We start from the raw sequence: 22,832 nt of genomic DNA, 5'->3' as shown, positions 1-22,832 counted from the left end.
GACCAGCGTTTGGCTGCCTGTTTCCTGCAGATGACGGCATCACGCGTACTGCGACTCCTAAAGCACATGACGTCCCTGCTGTCTGAGGGAACGGGCATCGCTGCTTTGATTTAGTGAGAAGAGAGAGCTGATGGGTGGAAACTACACATGTCAACAGCTGTGAAGACGGATCGATTAGGAAAACGCACCTAAAAGGAGGAGATGACTGAAGGACAAGTGAAAAACAAATCAAAGAGGAATGAGTAAACGAGCGAAGAAATAGGAAAGGAAAGAATGAAGGACACATGGAAGGAAGGAAGTAAAGATACAAGGAAGGAGTAGAAGAAGACAAACTGATACAAGAAAAGAAGAGGGCACAAAAGGAATGAAGAAAGCGAAATAAAAAGTAAGGAAAGACATTAGGAAATGGAGGAAGATAGAAAGAAATTAGGAAACAGGAAAAACAATGAGAAATAATGTAGGAAGGAAAAACAAGACCCTAACCTTTAAATCAGTTACTGATTTAAAAAAGTAACTTGGCTCAACCATTAGACTACGGGACTGGAAATAAGAATTACTCTCCACATCTTCTTTTTCCTAAAGTTATCCACACCTGGGAAAAACGTGACTCAAATTCCATACTTTAGTAGGAATCCTGCAGAGTTTGCGCTTGGTGAAACCTTCACTTGCTTTGTGAAAAACAAGAAACCAGAGGAAAGGTGGGGTGGCGCTCGCCCAGGATTGTTATTCATGCAATCACAGGCAACATCCTGGCTTACCAAGTGGATGCTCCGGACGTAATCTGGAGGCAAAACTTCACATCAGTCCTGTATTTTATAAATTCCTCACATTCCTTCATTTACGTGCCGAGTCAAAATAATTTCCTCAACTTAGAAATAACGCGTATGGGCAGGAAGTGGCCTTCTTATAGCTCTGTGCCACCTCTTGACCACATGTTGCTCTTCCCACGCCGTGGACGACGCAGCGTTAACGTATTTATCTGTATTTATACAGGCGAGGTTAGCCGAGGCTCTCCTCTTCCTCCACATTCACAAGTGGGAGGAGCCCAGTAGAACCACAGCCTTGGACGGCTTTCCTCTATAGCAGATAGATGAAACACTACAGTGAACTCTCTTTTTTTTTTTTTTTGCATCTTCTATTTCACAGCCCATCCTAAGTTGGGCTGATGCTGAAAAGTGGTACTGTACGTGCAGAGTTCTGATGTGATCCCACGTGGCGTTTTAACCCAAACACGGCCCAGTGGGAACCATCGCCGCCCAGGCAGCAGTTTTCCATACATGGCTCCGGCCTTAACGGCGACTGGAGAATTCCCCTTCCGACATGACTGGAATACCTTGGGTGGCTGCCAGAGACCAAACACGACGCGCCAGCTCTTCACATGGGCCTTCAGGGAACCGGCAGGAGCGTTCTCTTCTTCTCCAAGCGGTTCTGTTTGGGCATTTTGTCACGAAACCAGCCTTTGCAAAACGGCTCAGGCTTGGATCAGACGGATAACATAGGTTACCAAAAACTTTCACAACTCTCAAAGAGTATTATTGCGTGTAGGTCTGAACTTTGACTAGGCCATTTAAACACATTAGTATGCTATGACATCATACTGTGTAGTTATATAGATCCAAACAAGTCTTTCTCAGCTCCCAACAGATTTTCTTTATATAATTGGGTCCATCCGTCTTTCATCACCTCTGACCAACTTCCCTGTCTCCGCCAAGAACGGCATCCCAACATCATGATACTGCCACTACCATGTCCTTTTAGTTTCCCTCCAAATAGCGTAATAAATGTTAGTTTTGTTCTAATGTGACCAGTGGACTTTTTTTTTTTTTCCTTCTTCAGCATGACTGCTTTTGGGGCTGGACAATAAATCAATAACAATATATGCTGTGATAGACACGTGATCAGTGTCAATAGATAATACGTCTGATAGAATATTCAATAATTTCACTGAACTCTAAGCCAGAAAAACTCAGCATTCTGGGAGATGTAGGCAGAGGAAATACATCAGCTGTTCAGCTTCTCATGGCTAGCTAAGCTAAGCTGGTGGCTGGACTAACTCACTCACTCTTTGGTTACCTAGCAACAACCTGATGAGTAACTTGCGTAGCAGCAGTTTCAGGTTTCGCCACTGTGCCTCATAACTACTGAAATATAAACATGGAGGGGAAATTGTAGATAAAACAGGAAAGGTCACACCACCAGTTTGGCAGCATTTCAGATTTTTACGATACAAAATGAATCAATAATTATTATCGACTGATATGAGATACGTTTTTCAGCCATATCGTCCATCGTAACTTTCTTTCAACACTGGCTTTTTTCTAGCTTCCCGTCATCTGGCGACTCAAACGAAGAACAAAACGTGCGTTCCCCACCAGGAATAATATTTCCGCCATTGTTTTAGCGCCCCTGCTAGCTCAGCGCCCCTATGTGTCGCATATATAGTGCATACAGATTATCACATTTATTAGTAGCGAAGTACAGAGGAAATGTCGGTTTCACCATATGAGGGCCATTTTTGATAGAAAAAAAAAACGAGGAGTAAATTTCTGCCAATAAATCTCGGAAATTTTTAGATTTTCTGAATTTTTCTGGGGGCGGGGGAAGGGAGAAAATTTCTGAACTCCCAAGTCAAAAAATTTCTGAGTTTTGAAAAGTCAAACAAGATGTCTTTTGAAACTGATAAACTTCAAAAACAATTCTGGAATATTTCTGAGATTAATCTCAAAGAAATATCGAGACATTTCTTTGTTTTTTGGTGGAAATTTACTCCCTGTTTTAATTGTGTAATTATTGTGATTTTATATCTTTGATGGTCCTAAAATGTCATCGTAATTTGGGAGATAAAACACCAGAACACCACCAATTGTTCTCAACAAATGAGAAAACCCCATTTAGCATCCTCCGCTAACGCTCCATTAGTGTGGCTGAACACTTTATTCTCATTAAACAGCATCTTTTATAAGCGAAGTTAGTAACGCAACTTTGCGTTATTAACTTAAATATTAACGCAAAGGGTGTTATTAATTTGTCAGTATGAATATTCTACATCGCCAGACAGTTTCCTGAGTGCTCCTGAATGTAACATTAATGAATGTCTTTGTTTTGCAAATGGCTGAGGGCTAATTAGCTAATGGAAGTGTGTATAATTATCACAGTGGCAAGCGGCGCTCCGCTACTTTTATTCCCTTCAATCTGCAGAGAGCTGCGGTGTTTTCTCTGCTGCTGTTTCTTTCATCTCGGGTCGGAACCAGGCAGGCAGTGAGCTGGCAGTCTGCTCCCCTTCCCCGTGACATCACTTTCCCAAACACTCACCACTGGAAGTTTGTCCATATATGGAAGAGCTCCACTTTCTCCCGTTAGGGCTATCCTACTATTCTGCTTCGTGTGTGTGTGCGTGTGCGTTTCTTTCTAATACATTGTGGGGACACACACGTTTGCGCAGCTATCTTTGCGGGGACTTTCCATTGACTTCCATTCATTTCTACAGCCTAAACCTTACCCTAACCCTAACCATTACATACCTAACTCTAACCAAAACTCAATTCACACCTTAGTCCTAAATCTGACCCCTGACCCATAAACAGGGTTTCCCCTTGTGGGGACCAGTGTGTCCCCACAACGTAGTATGTGTCAGGAAAATGGTGTGTGTGTGTGTGTGTGTAAGAGAGAGAAAGGGAGACATTAAGAGGAAGAGTCAGCTTACCTTACAAGGCAGACGGACTTGGCCATCTCTCCACATGCTTACAATTGCTGATGTTTGACACACCTTTCTGCTTCCATATAGCGGCGTTGCTCATTGGTGGGTTGTGCGAGCAAAACCTCTTGAGTTCACATCTGTAAAAAAAAAAAAAAAAACTTCCTTCCACCTCTACAGTAGAAGAAGATAAGAATGAAACAGTCCCACAGTGGCTTTTTGAGCTTCTCTTTGGTTTGGCATTTTTCAGGTTTTTTTTGAGGCTATTCATTAAAATCCATGTCCATTTTAGATTTCTTAGGTGACGTTTGTAAAATTTATCAAGCAAAAAGAACATCAGTATAAATGGTATTTTTCGGTTTGGCCGTAAGGCTTTCACGTTTACGCCGTTGTTGTGAAATTTCCACCTGCTGGACGCATTTAAGAAATGTGGATGGAAGTTGAGATTGACCAGGAATCTTGGTTTATTTTTCTTCAAAGTCACATATCTATTTTAAAAACTACAGACTAAAATTATTTATTTATTTTTTTTCATGTGAAGAACAAAATTGCAAACATTTCAATTGGCAATCATCTGACAAAGCAGCTGCCACCGGTGGAGACATACAGTCCCTCCAATAAGTGTTGAGCTCTTTCGCATTTTGTTGTGGTGCAACCAGAAACGGACGCGTTCTGGGAGAATCGTATCTTTTGAACCAACACAAAATTGTGGATCTTTGCATAATTGAAAGAAAATACTTGTTTTACAGACAAAAATCTGAAAAAGGTGGCATTTAATCAGTCAATCTTCTGGATTGAAAACAATGCATTTTTATTTAAGAGTCGGTTTAGATGTTTAAAGGCCACAACATTGACAATTCACAAATATTTTTAGTCTCTAGATGTGCAAAGATTGTTGCTGTACCAGATCTCCACTGAACACAGATTCTGTAAAACAGTTTGAGTTTTGTTTGTTTAAATGAAAACGCAAACAACTCCATTTTGATGGGGTTTTTGGCACCACGATGACCCACGTCCGGATCGTTGCAATATCAGTTTGTGCAAAAAATAATATCACACAGTGATGCATAGAATGCTGTTCTCGTCCTTTCATGTTTCCAGCTGTTGCGAATTCAGACTTTGCATGCCAATAAGATAAGCAGCATGGTGGACGGAGAGTCTGCAGCCTGCAGCAGATTGTCATGCCTGACATAGACGATGCTGCCCAAGGAAGTAAATGTTTTTTGCTTTTATCATATTGTGCATAATAACAAGCAACTGACAAGGAAATTAACAAAAGAAAAGACTCAAAGAAAAGGAAGGTTGCAAAAACGAAAAGACCCAAGGAAGGAGACACGGGAAGTGAGGGAAAGATAAAGGCAAGGAAGAAAACAAAGAAAGTGGATATGGAAGGACGTGTAAGAAAAGAAGAAAGGATGGAGAAATGTAAAGAGGAGAGGAAACAAACAGTAGAAGGAAAAATACAAACTTGTTCCCATGATCTCCTTTCTTTTCATTTTCAGACCTGAAAAATAGGGGGGAGATTTAATCCCACGCTCGTCCACACTATGTAGGAATCTTGTGAAAAACAGGAAACAGAAGGAAAGGTGGGGAGGGCTCACTCGGGACCCCATTAACTCAAGTACCGCCACTGTCCGGTGTTACAAACATTTCTGTCCGCCGCGTTAGCTGCTGCAGAAGGTCAACGGCGAGACTTTTCGTCAATGTTCGTATAAAAATCGGCACCGTTAGTTTTCTCAAAGCTCAATAAAGTCTTACGTTTGGCTCAACCTGTGCATGCAACCTTGGACTTAAAGCCTGGCCGCTGACAGCCACGGCATCCAATGGAAGACCGGAGGGCGGGTTCCGTCCCGAGCGTCGTCCAATCAGATTACAGCAGCCAGTTATTGATTCCGATTTGGCTGAGGCAAAGTTTTTGCGTCTGTCGCTCCTTCGATACAAGACCTGCCTACAGCTTCCAGCGGGCTGCTCCTGCTAGGAGGGGAATACGGAGAGCAGATAGAGACAGAGGCAGAGTTGGAGGGGTGGGAGACAAAAGGAGAGAGAGAAAGAAAGAAAAGAGAGAGAGAGAGAGAGAGAGAGAGAGAGAGCGAGCGGGAAGCCGGGGGTTGGACAGTTAATTTCATCCACACACACCGAGGAGAGCAGCCCGTACAGCCGCAGCGAAAACATCACCTCGCCCCGCTGGGACGCAAGCAGAGAGCGACCGCATCCAGCCAGCGTTCAGATAGTATGGAACACTATGACGGAGAGAACGACTACATGCACCAGGAAGATGACTGGGACCGGGATCTGCTCCTGGACCCAGCCTGGGAGAAACAGCAGAGAAAGGTGAGCCCGACCGACCGACAGACTGACAGACTTCCCGGTGCCTCCGCTGCGGAAGCGGGGGGGTTTTATGTTGCCGTCTGCTCCGCTTCTAGTCACAATAAGACGCGGTAATGTTGTTGCCACGCAGCAGTGCGGGCACATTTCCTCTTCAGGGTGACTCAAAGTGGGCAACAGTTTGATTATGGGCCTCCTTAATTTTTTTTTTTAAAGACACCTGCGAGACCTTATCAACTGGGCTTCTGCTCCCAAACTTTTCTCCCTCTTCCTGGAAAATTAAAATGTGTCCCGGAAGCAGCATCCTGCAGCAGGGAGGCCCACCGGCCCGCATGGGTTTGCAGGGAGCGGAGGGGAGGTGAGCCGGGCTGCGGTGGGGGGGGCGCAACAGATGTCAGCCACGCGTTGGACTGGCCACCTCCTGTCATCTGGTTCATGATGCGACTTGGACTAGGCCGAGATTAACAACCATGTACCGTGCGCGCGCCTTTGTGGAAAACCTCATTTCAAATTCAACTCGAGTCGCTTAGAAGTAATTTTGTTTTCTAAAAGTGCTCCGCTCTCTGTTGTGCTTTTGACGTCCATATATTGTCCCAACTCTTTCCCCCACGCGCCTCACAGCTGCTTCTCCCTCCCCCTCGCCCACCCCCTCCACTCTTAACACAGGGGTATGATATGAATGGTCTGTTTCGAGAAGGGGGTGTTACATACTTTTCCTCCTCTTTGAGAAAAAAAAGGGGGGCAGAAGGAAAAACGCTGTGGAATCTGAGTAAGCGTCGCGGTTTGGGCTGGGCTTGCATGGGAGCGAGCGTGCCCAAAAATGGTAATAATCGGCCCCTCTCGCTGCACTTGGAAAAACTTTTTCCCAACTTTCTTTTTCCTTTTTTTTCTTTCTCTTCTTTTTGCTCAGTGGTAGCTCACGGCTCCCAGTTTCCTGGATTATGTCATCGGCAGGCTGCTACCGGTCCTGAGAGCAAATGCAGTGGGAAGTGAGAGGGATAAAGGTGGTGCATCAGGTGGACACCGTCTCTTTCATTGAAGCAATGGAGCTGGACTAGGATCACCTGAAATACAGAGACGGTCCTACATGACATGCGACCCTGAGCTGAATCTTATGTAAAAGCACCCCCTTTTTCTTTTCTGTTTTTTTGGAGGGGGGGGGGGGATTCCATGCTTGAATGTTGGACATTCCTCAGATAGCATCACATCATCATGCATCAGTTGTGCATACATGACCGCATACATGTAGCCTGGCCATTCCTTTCCCATGCAATTCCACTATATTCTCATCTCTCTCCAGTTCTCAGCTGGGGTTTCTTCCATTGAGCTGGATTTCTCCATTAGAATTTCAACCGGGCCAATCAGCGAACAGAAGAAGTTGTGAATGATGACGTTGATTATCGCCGCTGTTTTGGAACTGTAGTCTGTCCGTTGTATGAAGTGAACGAGGCCGTAACATTAACAGCCACCTTGTTCGGCTTGGCACATCTCTCTTCGCGGCAGAGGAGGATGCTGTTTGTGGTGTAGGCAATTTCTGCTAAGCGTCGTAGTGTCGAACTGGCGCATTACATACGACACGGCCAAACGTTACTGATGGGGTGAAAGTTAAAACTTAAACAGAGTCCACACCTTCGGGAATCAAAAGCCCGGAGGCTGGTACAGACGGTCCGGACCATCTGTACGAAGCAAAGTGTAGAACCAAGGGCTGTTTTTTTACTTGGCTAGCATACATGACCAGATACATACTGTTGTGCCAGTGGATGGCTTCACTGTGATGCGTTGTCTGTTTTTATTGTAAACGTGGCCTGTACTGCTGACCTGTACTTCACCATTCCTGGGTTTCCTGGAGTTGTAGATGCACAGCGGTACAGTCGGGATGGGACTAATGACATCACACAACACACTCCATTGATTGGGTGACAGAAAAACATTCCTTTTTGTGATGAGCACAAGGTGTACTAGTGCCCAAATGTTGGGCACTAGTATGAAGCCACATTGGGTTGATCCCGCCTCAGTGAAAGTCCAACTGGCTGTAGAACCTTTGATTTAAAAAAATAAAGTCAACAAACTTTCATGGCTTTTCAAGGCTTTCATGTAGGGATTTGTTATTGTCCACGATTAATGAAGGCCTATCTTTTGATGCCTATTTAAGATTGTTTACAAAAACCAACCATAAGATTGGAAACTGTATCCTTACACTACATTTCAGCAGTAAGACACTTATTTTCTCACTTACTCCTAAATATTGACAGATGCTTCACCCCAGTGGACGTTTCTGATATTCTACGATGTTGACTCGGTTAAGAAAGCTTCTGGAAGGTTCACCCAACATGTCACCTGAAATTCTCGTAGCTTTATTATTTTGTTTTTAAAGACATCTCTGACTTTGCAAACACAGCTTCATTAGACTAACACAGCATGTCTATTGGTTTGATGTTACTCATTGATAAGTTAGCTTGTAGCATATTTTGATGCTCCTGTTCAAGGTATCGGGAGCAAATTGTTTGTCAGGGACTCCTGATAGCGATCTTTTGCTCCTGCTTTTATATTCGTACCAGATTCTGACCCCATAATCTGGATTTCAAAGCTACAATTGACTCTTCGGACCAGACGTTGTTTTTCCAGTCTGTTAGTGTGAAGTTCTGGTGAGCCTGGGTGAATTGTAGCCTCGGTTTCTTGTCCCTAGCTGACAAGAGTTGCAACTGGTTCACCTATCGCGCATCTCTAAGGCTCAAATGCCATACTTTCGGAGATGGTGTTGTGCGTACGTTGGTTGTAGAGATTGGTTAAGTGCCGTGGAGAAATACCTTCTCCTGTGCTGACCTGCATATTTCTGTGCCTGCATGACCCTCACTGATCTAATCATCCATCAGAAAGCAGGAATGTTTCAGTCATCCGCTCCGCGACGATAAAGCGGTTATGTTGAGATTCGACCATACGCACAATTACAGGCTGAGAGGGATGCACGCTGAAACACAAACCACTTAAATTCCTTCCAGGCTTTGGCAGTAAGCCTTGCAACAGATAACCTGAAAATCTTTCATGTCTGCTGAATCTTTCCCTCCCCAATCTCTTTTTAGCTAAATATTCTAATTCTGAACCAACCTGCATCCTTCAGCTCCTGTTTTCTGCCCTTGAAGGTATTTTTTTCCCTCTATTCTAACAAAGCCCAAGAACAGATAAGTGAAGTACAGCCGGGACAATCTGTAATCAAACGTAACTGAAGTTAGCTCAGTTCTGCTTCGCCTGAAGAAAGCCTTTTGAGGCGATGAGGAGACAGCGGACAGTTTACAACCAGAGCAGCCCTGACCGCGCTTAATGCGGTTAGAGACTTTGCTGAAATAGGGGAAGTGAATGTCGGAGAGGTGTGGATGTTTAGCCAGGCCCCGCTTCTGCAATTTTCTTGCACAAAACCCCAGCATGTCGGAGTGTGCTTAAATATTTTGTGTTCCATTCAAGTCCCAACCTGCCGTGCAGGAATAAAGGCGCTGGCATCCTCTTATCTCCCGATCTTAATGTCTTTGCAGACCCCACCTACACTCTGACTTTAAAGCCACAACCTTTACATGTTTTGCTAAACTGCGTATTAGCGTCATTGATATTTAGTCTAAATGATTTACTGTTTTGTGAAAAAGCATTTGCCCACTGACTGATTAATCAAGGAGAAAATAAATTCAAACCCACCTAGCCCTATGTGATAAGAAATAATGAGTTGTGTATGCCAGCTCTGCATGGCCTGTTTTTGGTCATGTCGCAGACTTTGGATCGTTGACCTGCTGCGTCACCTAAGTGGACTAGAGCTTAATTTCACAAACTGATGGGTAGAGAGTCTCTTATTTGACAGAATTATTACTGGTTCTGTTGGCTACGGCTGGACGTCCAGGTCCTGAAGCAACAAAGCTGCCAGGCTATCAAACCACCACCACCAAGTTTGACTGTTGGTGTGATCTTCTTTTCCTGAAATGCTGTCCTTCTCTTTCCACAAAGTTCCAGTTGTGTGTCATCACAATGTTTCCTCAAAGATGGAGGCCCTTTGTTGTTTTTGGTCACCAGTGGTTTTCACGTTGAAGCTTCCCATGGATGCTGTTTCTGCCTTTCTGTTGCATCGTTAACACTGAGTTTAACCGAGGGCTGCAGTGGTTTGGTTGTCACTGGTTCTTTCCTGACCTTCTAGACCAGGAGTGTCAAACTCCAGTCCTCAAGGGCCGCAGTCCTGCAACTTTTAGATGTGCCTCTGCTGCACCACAACGGAATGGAATAATTAGGTCATTAAGGCTCTGGAGAACTGATCTACACAGGGAGGAGGTCATTAAGCCATTTCATTCCAGTGTTTTGTACCTGTGGCACATCTAAAAACTGCAGGACAGTGGCCCTTGAGGACTGGAGTTTGACACATGTGATATAGACGAATCGTCGATGCAATCTTAGATAACCTTGGCAGGCCAGCCTTTCCTGTGAAGGTTCAGCTCTGTGGTTTTTTTCTTTCATGAATAATTGCTCTCAATGTGTCCTAATGCCTCTTAGAACCTTTTTTCTGTATAGAAGTCAATACATTTTTGTAGCTCGTGGCACCCTGTTGCTTTCTGAGCTCTTATGGCCTACTTCATGTTGTCAGTGAGGTTCTGTTGTTTCTGCATGTCTGGCAGTAATCAGTTCTGGGTGTTGCTGGTGTAAAAAAATGTGCTTCATTGCAACTTAATCACAATTTAACAAGGAGGTTTGACATATTTTTGAATAAAATAAGTTCAAAACTGCGTTTTTGGATTTACTCACGTTTTGTTGCCTGTTGAAATTAGTTTGATCTGCAGCGTTTTCTCAAGAAAGTAAGAACAGAAGCAATCTCTAAGCAGGCTAACACCTTTTATGACAGTATGTATCATCATCATCATCATCTTACCGCTGCAGGGTTCAATCTTTTTTTCTTTTTTCAGCCTTTTCCCAGCTGACAGGAAGAGTTCAGGTGTGAACCACTGCTGCTAATTTGCCTGGGTTTCTCCTTATAAGGACATGAGTTTGCAGTACCTTGGACCGTCCCTGCCTGTGAGCTTCCCGCCTCCTACTTCCCATCTCCCACACCCTTACCCTGACTTTCCAAACACTCCCAATGAATCCGCTCTGACGTCTCCCAACTCGGGCTGCGAGTCAGGTCTGAGATAAGAGCGGCTGACTTCACAAGTTCAGACCGTATCCTTTCAGAAAAGAAAGAAGAAGAAGTAGGAGGACAGCAGGAGATTTTGCTGAAAATGATCAGGCTGTTGGTCAATACCCAAAGGTCAAATGTATCCTGACCCCACAGGCAGAGACAGGAACGATCAGGACTGCCTCTGGAGGAATAACAGTTCTACATTTTAAATTTTTGTGAAAAAATGTTTCAAAGTAGCTCTTTTGGAATTTTACTATTTTTATCAATATTGTCCTTTTACGGGAAACGAAGCGAGCTGCTACCAAGTTTTAAAGGTTACTGTTGTTAAATTGCTAACATTTTCCGTCATACTATTCCTCCGGTTTGGAAGTGGTTTTAATAAGAAGCAAGAGGAAGTAGCAGGATCTTCAAGAGTCTGTATGAAGTACAGAGTAACACAGTGATGCCCCACTGTTGACGTTGTAATACAGTGAAACTGTAGTGTTTTTATTCATTGTCGTCATACCAGACTGTACCTAGTATACAGGCCCTGCGGCATGGGTGGACATTGGGGGGCATTGCCCACTCAGTCAGCCATGGCCCCCTGGACTGGAAGGTGTTTTTCTTTGTTTTTACCTTAAAGTGGCAAACTTTCTTTTATTCCTATCTCGATTTGATACAGTAGGGGCTTCCGCACTTCCCATATCTGTGCCCTCCTCTGTCACTTTTTTCAGCAGTTGAAACTGTTTAATCCGTTGTTAATAACTTCTTAGTAACCTGTTTTTCCGAGCCGCCTTTAAACGCGACATCAGTGCTAAGACTCTCGCGCTGGGTTTACACCTGTTCGGCAGCGAAGCAAATCTGCTGCTGCCGTGCAGCGCTACTCAGGTGTGTTAGAATCATGGCAGCAAACCAGCAAAACGTAAAGAACTTTGTACAGTTTTTCCCCCAAACTAACAGACTGAGTTGAGTAATGCTGCTGGATGCAGGTAATGTCAGCTAAAAGATGACTAGCTAATATCAATACAGCTCCTTAAGTTTGTTAACTAGTAGCCTGTAGGCTACTGATGTTGTTGTCTGTGTTCAAAAGTGGGTAGTACTTGTTACATTGAGTAACATTTTGGGGGAAAAAAGGTTCTTATAAGAATAATTTTACTCCACTGTACCCTTTTCTTTTAATTGAGTAATGTTATTATTGCTACATTGTTTAATTTGGCCCCCCAAAATAAGCCGATGCCCCCCCCCCTATTAAACTCGTCTGGAGCTGCCAGTACAATTACAATTTACATCAAGAAAAATATCCAGCAAGGAAATAAAGTCTGCAAGAGTGGAAAACAGTTTTTACAAAGTCTGGTCTGGTGTGCTATGAATCTTTTATTGCTATTTTGTATCCGGTTAAACTTTAGAATGAACAGTAAACTTGAATGTTTGAAATATTTCAGCTGCTAATGCCATGTCTGTAAGGCAGCGGACTGCAGGCTAGGGATCGGAGCAGGTTGCCCAACTAGTTAACCAGCTGAAATAAACTGGCAATATTCTGTATGTTGTAATTTTTGCAATCAGTATATTAATTTTTTCTCTTTTTTTTTTCTTTTACAGCAGTGGGAATAATTGCTTCTTTTCTGTTTTAAAGTATTAGGATTTACAACTTGTATTGCATTATTATAAGTAATTACCATGAAAGTGAGTCATTTTTAATCCAACGCTGAATGAATTTGAACAGTAAACAGAAATAATAATAATTTAAAAAAAAAACTCAGAAAGCTAATGGTGGCTATTTTAAAGAAATCAGATAGATATGAAAAAAACAAACAAGATTATAGGTAAAAAAGAAAGCTGGGTTTTAGTTCCCTTGTGTTAAGGAATGTTGAAATTACACTATCAGTGTCCAGGAAACTGACTCAGCACATGAGTGACTGCGTATGACGCCTCAGCTCTAGTAAAAGAACCAAAAGGAGTTGCATGTTTTGTTCCCACAGCGGCATCTGTTTGCTAGATTGCATAATAGGATGTGTAATGTCAGCTCCGGCCGCCTCACAGCGTGCTTCCTGTCATCAAACTCCCCCCAGTTCGCCTTTTGAAAACCTCGCTTTTTTTAAAACAACAGATAAGCGTCGGAATGGCAGTGACGCCGCAGGAAACTACAGGAGTGACACAGCATTAATTTGCTTTTTTTAGAAAGAGTTGGGTTTTGTACCTGAAAACCAACTGTGCATCATACAAATGTCAGCAGAGACTAAAAGTTCATATGTGTAGAGTCAATGCGGTTGCTACTGTCATACAGCAGATTTTAACATTTAGCTCAAAAGCTACCTCAAAATTGTATTTCAAATTTATAAGTGTCCCCGCAAGATGCACAGTATTTAATGTCAAAGTTTTGTCAGCTTGAATTTGTCCATAATGAAAATCATAATATCTTATCGCAGTTACTCATTGACTTTTAGCAAAAACAAAAATACTAAGAAAAACAAAGGAGGTAGAAAATAGAATATTTTGTCATTTGCTTGGAGCCTTAATTGAAAATCCAAATATGATTGCATTTCTGCAGCCACAAGTGAAAGTTTAAAAAAGCATTTTGTGTTGAATATCTACACTGTTATAGAAAACCGATCATGCTGGGTGTGAAACTTAAAGAGAACCTCACACTTAAAATACAGGTACATCATTTCTGAAATTTTAGGTTATTCTGAGCCACAAGAGCAGGATGTGGCAACTGTTTCAAAAATGTTTGCTGCAGCTTATGAACGGCTGGTGTTGGTCAAATTTTTACCACTCTTTCGGCGGTCCGCACAAAAGTGCATTTAGTCCGCTTTTTGGTTTTGTCTATTTCTAAAGAAGCCCCAACACAAAAAGACTTTGTAATTGCTTCCTTTTGGGGGGTTTTCACCAAGAAATAAACACTTCCTAAATCTCAGATTGTGACGTGGCGCTTTAGTTCTCCAAGCTACAAAGCAGATGCCAACTTCAGTAGTGTTAGCAGCTAACAATTAGCCACTAGCATCCTTCCAAATAAATTGTATTTTGCCATTTTATCATCAATACCCAAAAAAGCTGCCATACGAATAATTTAATGGGGTGCATCGTCTTCAGTTCTCTCTTTTTCAACCTTTTTGTGGCTCTTGTGGCCCTTACCAATCAGGAACTTGGCAGAGGGAGACGGGGCAGTTGTGCAGCGGTGGTCTTGATGTTGGAAATTGAACCCTTGATGCTCAATGACCAATCTTCATGAACTCTGTCAGCACAGCGCAGCAAATCAAGAACTACTTCCTCTCTTACTTAGAAATAAGAGTCTCAAACCTGTGTAATGTGTGTGAAGCTCATCATATTTTCTTACCGTGAGAGCTCATGTTTTTTTTGTTTTTTTTTTATCATCATCATCAAAAGATAAATGTTATCACATTTTCATTGCATCTGTTGCATTGGATCTAATCTCTCCCTGGAAAACGTTAAGTATTTGACCTGTCTGGCCTTCTCATCGTTCATGATAGCTCAGACTGCTCTTTTAGCCGAGTGCTTGTATCGTCTGTCTGAGAAATGCTTCAGCCAGACTCCCAAGTTTACTGAAATGCATTCTGACACTCTCGCTGACTCTGTTGAGCATCTGCTCAAGTCATAACAGGAAGTTTTATGTGTATGGGGTAGGATAAATATTTCTCTGAGAATGCAGAATGGCTGTCAGTTGACTCCAAACAACCCGTAAGCTTGAAATGATCCACAAAGCTCTCTTCTACCCCACTGGAGATATTGTAGCTGATTCTGTGTAGACATGGTCAAGGTTTCTCTGTTTGACTAGACAAATTCAGTGGAGATGCAACAGCAGTTTGAGCTAATTTAAATTAAAACGATGTATAAACAGTTGTAAAAACATATTTCTATCCTTTCTGCGATCACTAGCTATTCATAGTTTGTGCAGCGGGAGCGTCCCATTCTGTTCAACGATTCGTTCACACCAGCCTAGCTTAGACTGCTTTAATCAAACACTAGTTTGTTTGTCTAGAAAGTTTGGTTCGTGTCAACCGAACTGATGTGGACCAAAAAGGCGAACTCTGGCGTCTACAAACCTTTGGTTGATAAATGCTATCAAATCAAAAGCGAGTCTAGCGCTAGCGGGACAAATGGATCGTGGTTTGCTACCAAGGGCAAAAGTGAAATCCTACAAATGTCTGACGCCACTCCATTTTTTGTTTACATTTTCCGCTCAATGTCTTTTTAAGAGGCATTTGTGTAATTTCCTTCAGTAGTTCTAGGTGAGGGGGAGAACAGGTTTTTCAAAGGGTTTGGATCGTTTTACACAGTGCGGTGTGAAAGCTAACCGTACCAGCTGCAAGTTTTGGGCCCCAATTGAACACAGTCTACCGGACTGTCTAGTGTGGAGAACAGTTGTAGAAAAAAACAGTTTGATTAGCATCTAGAATTAGCAACTGGCACTGCTAGCACTGCTAGCACTGCTAGCAGCAGGCTTCCTTGCCTGAACTTATATTTCCAAAAAGTTACCAGCATTTCCAAACTTGTATGTTCCATTACAGACAGCGGTTGAATGTTCACAAGAATAAAAGGGATCAACTTTGCTGTAACGGTTCAGCCATTTTGTTGCCTGCTGGACATGTTGCTCTCTCTCGATCCATGTAAACCAGACCTAATCACAGAAATGTCTTAATGCATAGGTGTCAAACTCTGGCCCGCGGGCCAAATTTGGCCCGCAGTGTAATTATATTTGGCCCACGAGGCAATTTCAAATTAATATTAGAGCCGGCCCGCCGGTATTATACAGTGGCAACGCTGTGACGCCGCATTCACCACTTGTACTACAAATCCCATAATGCTCTGCTGTTTTTTTGGCGCGTCAATCAGGACAGAGGCAGACACGCCTCCTCCTCTGTGTCAGTAGCACTTATGGTAGCGGACATGGATGTATTAGGAAGGTGGTGATCCGTCTTCTTGCGCACTCTTTCGGTTGAAAGCCCCGGCGCGCCCCGCATCCCCGGGCCTCTCCCCCAAACCTCACTGCGACCTCAAACTACAGCCGTCACTGTGTTACCCTACCAAAAAATGGCGAAAAGGAAAGACAGAAAATAGAACTTTTCTGGACAGGTGGGAGACAGAATATCTGTTTACATACAGTATGTATGTGAGCAACTTTTCTCCTCAGTGAAGATGACGAAAACGTCTCACAGGAGACGTCTGACTGATGAACATCTTTGATGACAATGACAATAAATCTTATCTTATCTTATGAACATCTTTGTTCGATAATGGAGGTTTCCTCGGCTCAAACCCTGAGCCCCGACATTGATGAACTGGCCTCCAAAAAAAGATGCCAGATATCTGAATATTATTGCTCATATTGCTCGCAAAATGAGCAATAAATAAGTTTTCTATGCACCTTTTCTTGTTACTCCAAGGCCTGGATGGTTTATTCATAGTTTATTTAATGATTTATTCATAGTTGTTATGTTATTTTATTTTCTAATTTATTAGCCTGTGTACGAAGCAAATTTTGACATTTACCTCAGAAAGGAGGCATTCAATTTTTATTTAAATTTTAATATGCCATTTATATGTTTTATTATTATTTTTAGCAACTCAATTATGCACGCCTGCACTTTTAAGTTATATAAGCCTTGCTTGTGCAATATTTATTTATAAAATGTTCAACCTTGGCCCGCAGCCTTGTTCAATTTAAAATTTTGGCCCACTGTGTATTTGAGTTTGACACCCCTGTCTTAATGTTTTCTGTCTCTCTGTTTTACCTCCCTGTTCTTCCTCCTTCTCTCCGTACCAAAGTCCTATTGTCACGGCGACCTGATGGTTATTAGTAAGGTGCCTTTACTGATTTGAAAAAGGTCCGATTTGAGAATCTCAGAGTCTATCAAGCTGAAAATTGGACAACTTTGGTCATCAGCCAAATTCTGTGTGTATTTCTGGAAAGACTTGAAACCGGTGGATGGTATGTGGTAAAGCAAATGATACTGACCTGTGTCTAATCCCTGTTACATAATCCCACCCTGTCTGTTCTGGAAGGGTTTGTTCTGCTTCTGAGTTCAAAAGCTGGGAAAAGTAATTTCACAAGACCTCTGAATAGGACTGAATTCCCTTACTTCACAAGCTGAAGGGAATATCGTCTCCAACTTAGTTTGCTGTCGGGTGTCTTTATCGACGGTCCATCAAAGTCCTGCATTTTAATGTTGGGATGAAGAACGGAGGAATGCAGTGGGGTAAAAATAAATCCTAATGAATCTCAGATGATGTTCTCTAAAGACTTAGGGGATTTTAGGAAAATATCTTTTGACCTGATGTGGATCCTCTGTTTTTTTTTTTGTTTGTTTCTTAATAATATTACACATTCTAGTGATTGAGAACGCTGTCAAAAATGGAAACTTCTAATTGTCTTTTCTGTCACGACATTTTCATTTGCCGTTGCTGTAATTCCCCAGCCCTGGAACAGAGTCTCCTTTATGTGTGTCAGGAAGGTGAAAACTTGCTCAGCGCTACAGCTGAGTTTTTAGAACAAAACTCGCTGTTTGAAGAGTCAAATGTGAGCAATTATGAGCGTTCTTATCCGAGCAGCTCCAAATGCCGGGGCACTGATGCAAATTCTTGCAATGCTTATGTTCTCAGGCCGAGGCTCCAAATTTAGAAGTGAACGTGGAGCCCAGCTATATTTCATCTAATGAAGTTTTCACAGAGGGCCGGATGAAGTGGTTTGGACTGTGACACTTTCTCACAATGGATTAGAGCGTGTTGTATATTTACAAAGACCTCAGACTGGGAGGATTTTCGATTATATCTTCGTTTTAAGATGGCGGGTCAAGGTACATTTCCTGTGGAGGGTATGGGGCTTAAAGAGGGCCAAAAAAATAAAAAGGTGGGGGTGGGGGGGTTTGGTCATGTTTGGAGCCGCTGCACAACGTCTGGTCACATGTTTCCAATAGCGTGGAAACCAAAAGGCGGGCTTTGTAGGTGATCTGTCTGCATGTTTCCAAGGAATGTTACTGCACCACATGGGAAGGATGTAGTCGAGTTGTTCCACCGCTAATGCTATTAATCAAACCACATGCACTCGAGAATGCATGGGCTCACCGAGAAGCCTCTCTTTGAAGGCTAGGGGAGGGGAGGAGGGGTTGTACAGTACTTGGAGAGTTGGTGAACACGTGAGTGTGGTAGCAGGAGCAGCTGCAGTGCGCTCCGTTATTTCTAAAGAAAGGCTTTAAGTAAACAGATACCGTGGTAAAAGCAGGCAGGCGGCACACCTTTCCATTCAGGAGCTGGATGGGTGGAGCTCAGGAAGGGGGAGAAAGACGAAGGAGAGGGGCAGTGAGTGGAAGAAGAGGCTCAGACAGAGGAGCTTTCAGGGCTCTGCACAAAGGAAGTGGCTTCAGGAGGCCTCTCCGTGTCGCCGTGTCGACCCGGAGTCAATAATTTAGCAACCCCATCGAATCCTTGGCGTATTACGTATCCAAACGCACTTCCTCTGCAGGTGTTACCTTTATAACATGCTTGATTTGTCAATATATAGCAGCTTTAATTGTCACTTCGAAATGTATAAAATTAGTCACATTACCTTGATGTATTGATTGCCACAAATATTTAACTTTCATATTTATCATGCTGTACACTGACCCCCCTGACATCCCTTTTATATTTATTTAATTTTTTATTATTATTTATTTTTTTTTATTTTAGAATTTTTTTTCTTATTGTTTGTGGGAAGGTATTAGGTTTATAAATAGCCTTTGTCTTAAGTATTGTTGACTTGTTTCTGTTCTATATATACTGTATATCTCCATCCATCTATCCATTTTCTAACACCCTTGTCCCTAGTGGGGTTGGGAGGTGCTGGTGTGGATCCCCAGCTAACGTTCTGGGCAAGAGGCGGGGTCACCCTGGACAGGTCGCTAGTCTGTCGCAGGGCAACACAGAGACATACAGGACAAAAAACCATGAACACACTCACATCTAGGGAGAATTTAGAGAGACCAATTAACCTAACAGTCATGTTTTTGGACTGTGGGAGGAAGCCGGAGTACCCGGAGAGAACCCACCATGCACAGGAAGAACATGCAAACTTCATGCAGAAAGATCCAGGACCTTCTTGCTGCAAGGCAACAGTGCTACCAACTGTGCCACTGTGCAGCCCTATATATTATTTGCATTGTAGTAACACAGATCACACTTCTTTACGTGGCTGGTGTCCTAAAGAGGTCTTTTTTCTGTTTAAGGTGCCATCGGCACTCTAACTCTTCAACTTGTTTTACTCTTTTTTTTGTTTTTATCTAATAGCTGTGACTGCGTTGTCTGCACTAAACTTATCGGTGTATCTCTTTCCACATGAAGAAACGGTTTCCTCTTCTCTGGATGACTGCTGCTGTTGCTGAGAGTCTATAACCACAAGAGCTTTAAAGACGACAGAGCTGGTAAAAGGTATTTTTATGTGGCAGAAGTCAGACGGCACTAGACGTGTTATCATTCAGATCTTCCTGAAGCACAACCTTGAAATATTTGATCAAAAATCTCTTGCTTGCCTCCCTGTTATCTCTGTTTTGTTTTGTTAGATGTGGGTGGAGATGGTTTTAGGTACAGCAACAAAAAAAGGGTTGCCTTTTTGCAGACTGAGCATATTAAAATCCTCCGGGAAGCCAGTCTTCTGTGTTAGCGCAGAGGGTGGTGTGTGCCAATTATTTTATTTTATTTTTTTCTTGTTTGCTTTGAGTCATAAATGGACAATCACGGCATTTGAACAATGTAGACAGGATGTGTCTTACAGGTTTATTTGCACTGTGGGCAATTAAGGCTAATTCAGACGGCGTTAGCTTCACTGCAGTGAATCAGCCTGCCTAGGTGGTCACAGCAAGATAAGCGGGAGCAAGTAAATAGTCGGAGGTTAAAGCCACAGTGCGTGGCGGTGTGTGTTCCTGTGAGCTCAGAATGATTGTAATGCTCCGTCAGGCAGAGGTTCTCTGCTCTGCTGCGGTTAAGCGGGATGACTGTCGATCATCTGAATTTCAGTCGGTGACAACTATGGATCTCCTGATCCACCCGTGCCTTGGATCAGAGTTCACGCCCTGGCGGACGTTCGAAACACCTGCTGATGCTGGTGTGTGTGATGGCGTCTGCACATGTGAACTCTGCTGCAGGTACAGCGAGCGGAGAGTAACGTCTCTCCCTGTTGGCTTCCTGCTACAGTGAGCTGCGTGCTCTCGACGTCACCTCATGTTTGACAGTAAACAGTGGCAGCCCTGTGAGTGCTCACGGCAGATCCTGTTACACGCCGCAACAGGTACCGCCCCCTGGACAGACTGATACCTGGTCACCCCGAGCGACAGGAAGGCAGGCCTGCTGGTTGTTGCTGTGTAAGCTGGAAGCCTTGGCATGGAGAGAGACTCCTGTGATGTGCCTCCTGGTGGATTATTAGTCTTACATCACGGTCAGGGTCACAGTTACCACTTTTTGAGGGTTACACCCCTGCAAACTACAGCACACATTTGTAAAACAAGAGTGACAAGACATTTTACTAGTAACTGTTTATACGAGACTGCTGCCTGGAAACTGCCTGCATTTCTGGTTGTTGATTGAGGGGAAACGTTCCACGTTTAGACGGCACGGCTAAGACACACTGAGCCGGCTGTGGTTGTCATTCCGGGCCACTAGTTGGCGCTGTGATTTTATAACGTCATGAAATGGGCATGTGCTTTTGACCTTTAGTATCTACCTCACAAATTTCCACTTCATAGAAAACGATAACCCATCTCCATCTCCCATGAAAGTGCTCATCTAACATCAACACATACTTCTGATCAGAAATTGTGCCGAACTGAACAGGTTAAGCAGCACAACAAAGCACCAGGCCATCTGTGATTATGAGAATAAACCCTACAGCTCTGCATGGTTTCACTGAAAAAAAACACAAACAGTGATGGACGTAAAAACTGTCTTCGGTGGGAAGGTGCATGTTTAATGCTAATGTGGATTTGAGCTCTACTGGTGATGGTAGCATTTCAGTTTGTTGTATTTAAATAGCTAAAATCAGCTCCCCGCTTTATTTTTTACCTCTCTGAGGATTTATTCGCTTTTCTACAATCTTGGTTTGTCTCAATTCGATGATATGTTTCAGGACTTGCATTATTATTCCAATGCTTTATGTATGTTTATTTGAACTCCAGAATATTTTACTTTAATCTGAAAGTCTTAAAGCCTGTACTGGTGGCTTAAGGACCACAGGGAGGATGTAATCCTACTACCTGGAGCTGGACTCGGTCCAGCACATGTCTCTGCTTTCCTCCCAGGGTTCTTCTCTTCCTCTATGTATTGATAAACCTGTAGCTAATACAGTGATATAACAGAGCCTCGACTTCTGTCTTTGCTGGTTTTCAATTTTACGACCCTGTAATTTCCTAACAGTTATTCCTGTCCATCGCTACGGCTGGCTTTATTTGTTGCCTTCTATCAGATCAGTTGTATTTTATTTAGTTATTTTTGTGTAAAAACATTATATATTTGGGTCTGGACATGTTTAGTCCCATGTTAGAATGCAAGCTGACATGTGAACTTATTTTCATTAAGTTTGGAAGAAATGACTGATGTTCATCGCCGGACTCCATTTCTTCGTTTTTCTTTTTTTTACCTTCTTGGTCTGTGGTAAGTGCAATGACTCATCCAGATAAAGGTTTTATGTAACAGGTGTTTTGGAAAAAGGTTTTCTCGTGTAGCGATCAGTGTTGAATTAAAGTGAATTGTGGGGATTAGCAGCAGCGGCAGCAGCTTGGACCGATTCCAGGGAGGGTTACTCATGACGTATGCGACATAAGCACTTTGAGGGAAGTTTCTCGCTCAAGCTAAACCAGGCCGCTGTAGCTTTCAAGATTTCACTTCTCCTTGGATTAGCTGAACTGCAGCTGATGCTCGTTTTTTTGTTTTTGTTTCTTTTTTCGGCCGTTGGAGCAGACTTTCAGTTTATTTCTGAAAATTTCCCGGCTTCTGCATGAGAAAATTGCCTTTGTTTCAAAACGCCGACACAAAAAATGCACACACACACCAACTTCTTTGCGCTTTTTATTTTCTCCTCACCAGGAAGTTATTTGACTTTCCAAAGTATACAATAAACCAGAGAGCCACATGTAAACTTTTTCTTGTAAACTATTTATGCTATGAGGTGCATGTTTTAAGGTGCAAAAGCTGAGGATGCACTAGTGCAGAACATTTGGTTTAAATATAGTGATGATGAAAGCAAAACTTAAAGTTAGAAGGATGTTAATTAATGATAATTAAGTCCAAAATGGGGTAACAATTTTTTCCCCTAAATGTTTGACTTAGGTTTCTCCCAAAAATTTGTTTAACCTTCTTACTGTTTACGATTAATTTGTAACTATAAATAAGACAGTTTTTGTAATATTCTGAGGAAACAAAGATTCGTCATTACGAAGATTTCACTAATCGCATAGTTTGTCTGAAAAGAGTCTCTAATTAGTGTAAAATAGTCCAGTCCAGGTTTGGCTTGTCGTCCATATATTGTTTTCAGAGTGGATGTTGTAAAAAATGTAAAATTATGTCACAATTTATAATAACTTAAAATGGTGAGATAAAGTTTTTATTGAGGGTTTTGAACTTACAAATGATCAAATGCAGTGGACATAAAATAACATAAAATAGCCCTTTATGGCAATATAAATTGCTTTAAAGCATGATGTACCTGTG

The 22,832-nt window shown here is 42.6% G+C and overlaps 1 protein-coding gene across 4 annotated transcripts in view; it reads left to right on the top strand.

Annotated features, from left to right (window-relative positions):
* Positions 1 to 5,624: 5,624 nt before the first annotated feature.
* Positions 5,625 to 22,832, top strand: part of LOC102233488 (alpha-actinin-1) — a 61,965-nt gene continuing 44,757 nt past the window's right edge. For 3 of the 4 annotated variants that reach the window (XM_023353127.1, XM_023353129.1, XM_023353128.1), the window contains exon 1: positions 5,927 to 6,025. In XM_023353127.1, coding sequence (XP_023208895.1) covers positions 5,927 to 6,025 — 99 coding nt within the window. Of the gene's footprint in view, positions 6,026 to 22,832 lie in introns of all 4 variants that reach the window. The other variant, XM_023353130.1, reaches the window with a different exon arrangement.

Source organism: Xiphophorus maculatus, chromosome 19 (genome assembly GCF_002775205.1).
Source record: "Xiphophorus maculatus strain JP 163 A chromosome 19, X_maculatus-5.0-male, whole genome shotgun sequence".
Lineage (NCBI taxonomy): Eukaryota > Metazoa > Chordata > Actinopteri > Cyprinodontiformes > Poeciliidae > Xiphophorus > Xiphophorus maculatus.
The sequence above is the reverse complement of the archived record's forward strand: the minus strand, read 5'-3'. Positions and strand labels throughout refer to the sequence as shown.